The sequence below is a fragment of the Odontesthes bonariensis genome, chromosome 17 (genome assembly GCF_027942865.1).
Source record: "Odontesthes bonariensis isolate fOdoBon6 chromosome 17, fOdoBon6.hap1, whole genome shotgun sequence".
NCBI classification, from domain to species: domain Eukaryota; kingdom Metazoa; phylum Chordata; class Actinopteri; order Atheriniformes; family Atherinopsidae; genus Odontesthes; species Odontesthes bonariensis.
The window spans coordinates 15,990,262-15,998,510 of NC_134522.1; the positions used below are offsets into that span (position 1 = coordinate 15,990,262).

Sequence of the window (8,249 nt, forward strand, 5' to 3'; positions counted from 1 at the left end):
TTACAGATAACTATTTATAGAAGTAACATAACAAATACATGTGTAAAGGCTTCTAATAAAGTCTTTAAGTTCCCACGTGCATTGTTTATATTTTAACGGTTATAACGAACATTCGTTTGTATAATCTACAAGTAACGTAGAGCTTTTGAACGCATCATTAAGTTTACCTCACGACGGTCGCGTGCTGTGACAACCAATTAGCTAACGTGTGAGCGAGGGCTAATGCAAGCCTAGCTGCTCCTTGTGAATGACAAAAAACAGCGTTGATAGAATAGCTTGCTAATTCTTCGCTAAATTATACACAGTTTTACTTTCAAAATGGTGGTGGACGACGTGCTGTTCATGAATATCCTGAAAGGAAAACGCATCAAACTAACACTAAAGAATTCATCGTACTTTGGGGTCGTACAGCGTATCAATCCAAACAAAACCTTGGTTTTGGCGGACGGTTAGCAGTTTAATCCCAGACTGTATTTATCTTGTCTGTTTAATAGTACATAGCAGTGAAATAGCCTTGCTTTTATGTGATTTTATATCTTTTAGTAAGTGGCAGGAATGGATGCAAATTTTCTGGAACCATAATGTTCTTTGGCCACGAAGTTCTGAACGGTGAGTCCAATATATTAGATTTATACATTTTTTGTTGTTGTTGTATTAATTGGTGAATATTTGGACTGTGAAATCAACAGTTGAATTTACCAATGAAGCAAGTGGTGACTGTGGGTGAGTACTGTAGTCCTTACCAGTTTGAAAAATAAATGTTACCATCGATGACAACAATGTGCTGGCTCTGAAAATTAATGGTAATAATTGAAAAAAATGTTGCACAGAAATGTGAATGGCGACGGACTTGAGGAGCAGTTGAACTTAGAAAAGTTTCAGCCATACAGAAAAACCATTAAACTGCGTGAGTTTAAGCCAAATTTATGTGTGGTTTCACTAAAGTTACATTCAAACCAACAAGCTTATTTTGCTTTGAAAGATAAATTCACTTTTAAGAGTTTCCTTTCTAGCAGATGATAATGATGATGATGATGATGAAGAAGAGGAGTCCATCAACTTTGTAGTCATTGATGGGTTCCATGAGAATTTTGGGCCTGCGGTAGGTTGATTTATAGTATGCTTTGCATTGCAGAAGTCACTTGGATGGTACTGTGTTTGTTCAATATTCAAACTGAAATATGAAGTCTCGGCTGCTACTGCTTTAGGTGATGCACATCAAAAAGCAGCACGTGATTGGTGTGGGAGCTGAAGGAGTGGAGATATTTAAGAATGGAAGACTGTGTTGGCTGCAGGTGAGAAGTTCTGAACTCCTAATTTTTAAATCCTGTCTTTTATGGTTCATTCTCTCACCTGTCTTCACTCGTTGCAAAGATTATGAAGAAAATAACTGGTGATCCATGTCTCTAGATTGCTACCAAAAACAAGGTTTACTTATTTGACGTCCTGCTGCTTGGAGCGCGGGCATTTAAGAATGGCCTCTCCATGATTTTGGAAAGTAAACGCATATTAAAGGTGAGCAGTTCGAACACTTTACAGTTCCTGTTTAATTACAGTGATGATTATTAGTATTGTACCATCTTACAGGTGATTCATGACTGCAGAGCCATCTCTGGAAGTCTGATTGCTCAGTTTGGAGTCAAGTTAACCAACGTCTTTGACACTCAGGTAGGTTTATATGACGTACAGTCACCTCCTTTGCAAAGCAGCATTAGCTACTAAGTCTTAAGGTTTTTTGTGTCGCTCCTCACAAAGTTTGGTTGAACTTGTATATTTCTCATTATTATTTCTGCCTGTTTTAAGGTGGCAGATGCAATGTGCTTCTACTCAGAGACAGGAGGTTTCCTTCCTGACAGAGTCAGCACTCTCCAGGAGGTGGTAAGTCTCTATCTGAAGGTGCCGTCCTCCAGGCTTTCATCTCTTCAGATGAAGTCACAGCTCACCAAGGTACAGCACTCAGTCCCATCTACAGTGGTTTTATGTAATTGATCAAAACACACTAATCGATAACGACATTAAAACCATGTGTTAGTCCACATTTTGCTGCCAAAACAGTCCTGACATGTCAGGCATCATGGACACTGGGGTGAGTATGGGGTGCTGGTCGACATCTTTGGCTCATTTGTCATTTTTCTTAAGCCATTACTGAGCAGTTTTTACATTGTGGCAGGCCGCATTGTGATGCTGAGGGAGGGGAGTCCATTGCCATCAAGGGTGTGCTTGGTCTCGAACAATGCTTTTAGATGGGTCATGCACATCAAAGTAACATCTATACGAATGCCAGCGTGTTATTTACTTCACCTGTCAGTGTTTTTGATTCTGTGGCTGATCAGTGTATAAAGTGGTGTGTATTTTTACAGGAAGAAAGGGAGATGTGGTTCAAGCGGCCTTGTCCTGTACCCCTGCTGAAGGTGATGGTTTTGTCAGTGATACACCTTCAGCCTCTCAGACTGGTGTTGCTGGACAGTCTCATGAATGACTACATGGCTCTGGTGGATTCTTACCTCAACAGCAGCCACTATCAACCCGATGAACTGGAGCACGTCAATATGGTGAGTCATTTCAGAAACTAGACATTTAAGATTTTTGTTTTATTCAAAGATCTGTCATCCTATCAGAAGTGTGTGCCTTTCCAGGATGTTGTCAGCATTCTTGGACTGCAGTCTCTGGAACATTTTGTCTTTGTGGGAAAAATAAAGACTAATTCAGACATGTACTTTCTTCCATTAATCTGACGGAGACCAAACATGTTGGTTTCAGGTCTTAATGAGCACCCGGAGCTATGGCGGGACAATAAAAACAATCTCAAAGTTTGATTTAGATTAAATGTATGTTTATCTCTGTGGCAAGCATTTAGATATTTTCAGTTGATCCATTGGTAGCACAAATACTCTGTTGCTTAGCACAAACAAATGCAACATCTGTCAAAGTCAACCGTTTTGGCCATTATATCAAACTACATGCTCATTTATTAAAAACACTGTTTGAATTGCCAGCGTCGAAAAAAGATTGAATGGATATGAGCAAGAATGAGTGGAACCAACGAGGGGAATGAAACTGAGAGAGATCTCACATTATTATCCTAAACTGTAGAGGTCATTATTTAGTATTGACTCAATATTCTATGGCAAATGGCCCACAAACACTCATTTGAGTAGCCCTGCCCTTCTTAATGCAAACGAATCCGTATGTGTGGAATCGAGACACGTTGGGTTAAACTGTTGCCACTTGAGTGCTTCGGTTGACACATTTAAGTCTTTTCCAACCCTTCAAGCAACTGTTAATGTTTTTGCTGTTTTTTTACAAGAAACACCAAGCAAAATATAGGGGCATTTTACCAAGCAGGGGTCGCAACAGGTTTAATGACCACAGCCCAGCAACTGACAATGATGTGAATGTGAGTCGTTTAGCTGGCTTTTGACTGGTGTTCGGTTTTCACAAAAAAGATATGACGAAGGTCAACATCTCAGATTTGTTGTGTGGTGTGAATAATGCAGAAACATTCAGTTTAGTAAGCAGACCTCGTGTCTTGCGTGCCTTCATCTACAGGAAGGTGTGTTGGAGTTGCCCAGAGAGCTTAAGCAGTTAGACGAAATGCGTCGTGAGCGGCAGGGATCGGCCACCAGCCACTACCCGGTCACAGAAGAAGGTCTGCTGGCTCGCTTCTACCCGCATCCTCAGTCATCATCCCAGACGGCCCCTGCTGCAGAGGACCAGAGCAAGACACAGCCCGAGTCCTTTGAACCTGCAACAGTGGAACCACCTTCATCCCCCCAAATGGACCCTCTTGTTCACCAAAACGTGCATTGCCTTTCGAGTGTCACCACTGTTTCTTCTGGGGATGTCCACGCCTCTTCCAACGCGCCAGCCCAGTATTCGGCACCTGCTACAGTGTTACACCATAAGAAAGAAATGTTTGGCAACGGTACCCTCTCTGCAGGTGTAGACGGAGGATGCAAAGAGTCACAAATGAATATGATGGGAAGAGGAAGGCCATTCGGGAAAGAGCCATCATCTAGCCGAGTCATACCCTCTATAGGAAGAGGGTTTCTTCTCCAGATACCACCACCTCAGATCTCCAGAGAGCATTCCGAGGACATCAAAACTCCAGCTAGACTGGAGATGGCTCCCCCTACCAGCCACACACTTACCAAAGAAACTAAGCTCCAGCCTGGCTGCCATGATGATGAGCTGTCCGAGGACATTTGTGGTGTGAGAGGAGAATGTTTTACTCCAACTTCTCAGTCCCTCTCATCCCCACTGAGCAACTCTTTCAGGTCTTTCAGACACTGAAGGAAACATCTCAAAGCTTTTAAGGATATGCCTCACGACAGCTCATTTGTCATTTTTGATTTTCTAGAGTAACCAGTAGATGGCAGTAAATATACTCTTTTTGCACCAGTTTAATATCGGCTATTTGTTTAAAACAAAAAAAGAAAGAAGAAGAATTAAAAAAACATCTGGATTCAGGAAAAAGAAAAAAAAAGTAATTGTTTACATTTTGTGGTTCACTTGAGTTTGGATGAAAAAGCATTCCTGTATGTTCCTTCGTTTTGTTTTTGTGTTTTGTCTCTAAATCCTTCTGACTTTAGTTTTGATAAAGCGGTAGTTGATTGCACTCTTGTGTGTGATTGCACACATCTCTATAATTGAAAAGGAATTATCTGCTGAGAATCTCGGTTAAAAAAGCAAATGCCAAGTGTTGATTGCAGTTTGGCAATTCATGTTTTGATATTGTGTTGCAAAGAAATAAAACTTTAGCCTGTGGAAGACAATAAAACCAACGAACCAGCCATCTGATAAAACATAGTGTGCTAAGCTTGGCATAATTGATTATCTGTACAGCTTGTTTTCGCTGTTGCAGTTAATTGATTGTGAGAAGCAGGGACAGATATTTATGGATTTACTGTTAATTGAGCAAAAACATTGTTAGCTAACCCTTCTTTTGATTACTAATGACTTAAAAAAAATGTGACAGGTACTGGCCTGTTGCTTCATTCGTTGTTCACTCCAGATGTGCTTGATCACAGGTATGAGCACCTGTTCTGTTTTACAAAAGTAGATCTTATTAAACTAATTTGCTACTTTAGGTGCCATGCAGATATTTACCGAGGGACACTACACAATCACTTTTGCACTGGTCATCAAAGGTGGTCCCCAAAATCAAGACACGAGCATGACAGCAGGGCAATGCTGCATCCTGCAGTGTTGAATGGGCCCCCCTGAATGATTACATCTTATTGTGACGTTTCTCTACGTGCAGAGGCTTGGGTCCTGTCCAGAGCTTTTTAATTGAAAGCATGAAACAGATAATGTAGGATTTTAATTAACTGGGAGGTAGCCAGTCACAAAGCCTTGTTTCTCTCTTAGCAACCAGCCCCTCCTTAGCTTCTGTTAAACACAAACAGGGTGGAGCCCATCCATATGCCTCTCTTAACCCTTAGAAACTCTGTTGTTCCACCACTGAACAAAAGATCACACACCATCTTAATGCCGATCCACCTGATGTTGTTGAGCTTCTTCACGGAAATTTTTGCAAAGTTTATGCTATCCTGCGACAGCAGAGCACAGGGGATTAATCACAGGTAACTTTCCTGCAAAGCAACCGAATGGGGGCTTGTTTCAAAAATATCTGCGTCACTTAACAGTGAAGTTGTTTAGAAGGGATGATGTGGGGGGTGGGGGAATACAGGTCTCTGTGGGGCCATGGAGGACAGGCTCCTGTCATTGACCACCAGATTGGGGCTCTTATTTTAGAGGACCTTGCATTTCCTCTCCGTCACAATAATGCCTTATGTGCTCCACTTCCTGTTTCTCAGGCCTGAGAGGAAGGAACTGTGCGCTTGTCACACGGTAGTCACCATTTCCTCCCTCCCTTCCACACCCCCCCCAGCACTCCCTGCCCCCAAACTTCAGACAGTGTTATGTCCTTCGGAGGGGAAAGATGTCTGCACCTTCAGCATCATAGCAGGATGTGTCCAAACTATTTTTAGACTCAAGTCGGAAAGGTAGAGCACAGACATAAACACAAACTTTAGGATGTCCAGCTGTGTTGATTTAGCATTTGAAAATGTAGGCTCAACTGTGTAAGACCACTTTTTGTTTTGACTAAGCAGTAGGCTTAAGATATAATAATAATAAAAAAGGGTCACCCATGAATAATGATTAGCATGATCATTTTAGAATTGGCAGTTCTAAATTACAAATTCAAAATAATACACAACTATCAGGAGGTGTCAGTTTTTTTTTCTACCATTATTCAGACGTATAGTATCAGTTGACAGGAAAACATGTGCCACACTGCATTACTGATCACCTGCGCTTGTGGCGCCCTTCTAACAGCACCCAAAACAAAGCTGTTGTGGCCCTCCCAACCCACTGCCTTACAACTACAAAGCAACACGGTACACCGAACAAGCCCGTGCTACTAGGCAACCCTCTTTGCTCTTGATCAGTGTTAGGCTACAGATTTGTTCATAATTAATAGGCTTTCATTAAACATTGAAAACAGGGATAATTTACTGAAAACCACTCCCCGTAAATAGCACCTTGTTAGAACTGACATGCTGTTAGCTGGTTTGCCCTCCTAAGCACATCATTAAAATTCATTGTTGAGTTTTGCTGACTAAGTGCGCATTCAGGTCATGGTGCATTACTGCAGTAATGCTGAAGTGGACGAAGCCTGACTATTGATGGACCACATGCTCATCAGTTGCATGATTTGTTTGCAAGCTTTTTAAAAATTGTCCCCATGAGTGAGTCCTGCCACGGAGATGTTTTTCAGCCCGTGGTTTCCTCTGGGATTTGGACTTGCAGACTTGTCCAGAAGTGGCCTGTTTGATTAGCCCGTTTACTTACCTGAGTGGTGAGGCTCAAAGAAAAACTGAGAGGCAGCAATTCAAGTCAGCCTGCAACAAATTACACACGTCAACAAAATTATATCAATTTCATTATTCATGTCACCACATGTAATTCCTTTTGTATTTATAATGAGGCAGGAATATTATCAAATATCAGGTTCCATTAAGCCACTGAACTGTATAGCTTCAGTATACCTTCCATCTGTCGGTCAAAACCTATTGTTGAACTTTGCTCCTACCACCAGCTCGCTCCCTTTCTTTTACTCACGTTACAAAATGACCCTCTTTGGTCTCCTCAGTTCATATTCAACTGGAAAATTAATATTTGATGTGGGAAATATCAAGCTATCCAGATGGCCTCCCAAGAACAGCAAAAAATGAGAACACAACATCAATATTTCAACCGGCCACACCAACGGCACGCATTTATCCCTGCAGTCAGGAAATCTTACACAGGAAGACCCCCTGGCACATTTATTCGAACACATAGCAGATGCAGGCACGCAATATGGATCTTTATGAACTGCTGTGCGATGTTTACTCAGGCAGCATGGAGCATCGGGACCTTGAGGGCCTCTCCAAAGGAATTAGCCATATTTTGACCTTCAGCTGGAACAGACGAGCACAGCCAAGAGGATGAGTGACAGCTGATGGGAGCAGATGAGGATTTCGGAATGTCATCCATCAGTTCGCCTGCACGCACAATTTAGACCAGCATGTTATATTTCAACCTGAAACATTTCATTTTGATTTTTTTGGACGGCATTCTGTCATTAGAACATTCAAACTAGGAAGACTCGAAATAGCCACAAAGAGACTAAAGATTGCATGAGCCGACTGCAACGATTGAGACTCAAAGTAACAAAAAGACTTTTACGAACAAAGTGACAGAAATAACCAAAATAGATTATGAGCCACCGGAGGCTCAAACCAGCAAAGAAACAAATGTAAAATGACTTTCTGAATCACACAAATAGATGTAGTTTTAAAAATAGTTTTGGAAACTCCAGAACTTCCCTGTAGCACCGCGTTGAGGTTTACACTTTTGGTCCTGATTGAATGATCTTTTCTGTTATTGGATGGACTGTCAAGAAATTCTCTTTTGTTTCCCAGAGTTTACATGAAGATGCATGTGGTTTGTTGACTTTTCCCACCCACAGAACACTTTCATTGCCCTCTCTTTGTAGAAGAGTGTACTCTTCCATCAACAATCTTACTAAAGGACACAACAGGAATTAATTAGAGAAACTCTGTCAGATCAGAAGAGCATCTTAGATGTCACTTTACCAACCACTGAGTAACTATTCCGTCCATAGTTCTTGGGGCTCAGTGAATTCTCTCTTTCATTTATGGGAGATAGTAAAAATGGATAAATACATAACACGAAGG

At 41.5% G+C, this 8,249-nt stretch overlaps 1 protein-coding gene across 1 annotated transcript; it reads left to right on the top strand.

Moving 5' to 3' along the window:
* The first annotated feature begins 318 nt into the window (after positions 1–318).
* On the top strand, positions 319–4,293 carry exd1 (exonuclease 3'-5' domain containing 1). Its single transcript, XM_075448653.1, has 11 exons — positions 319–448; positions 544–609; positions 690–723; positions 831–907; positions 1,017–1,102; positions 1,209–1,295; positions 1,411–1,515; positions 1,588–1,668; positions 1,804–1,947; positions 2,361–2,552; positions 3,550–4,293. The coding sequence occupies exons 1-11, from the start codon at positions 319–321 to the stop codon at positions 4,291–4,293; spliced, it is 1,746 nt and encodes a 581-aa protein (XP_075304768.1).
* The last annotated feature ends 3,956 nt before the right edge of the window (positions 4,294–8,249 follow it).

Bases quoted from the DNA above. Each gene is read 5' to 3' on its own strand.
- exd1 (XM_075448653.1), top strand. From the start codon at position 319: ATGGTGGTGGACGACGTGCTGTTCATGAATATCCTGAAAGGAAAACGC. The intron at 1,296-1,410 runs GTGAGAAGTTCT...CCATGTCTCTAG, and splicing joins GAAGACTGTGTTGGCTGCAG to ATTGCTACCAAAAACAAGGT. The intron at 1,948-2,360 runs GTACAGCACTCA...GTATTTTTACAG, and splicing joins TGAAGTCACAGCTCACCAAG to GAAGAAAGGGAGATGTGGTT.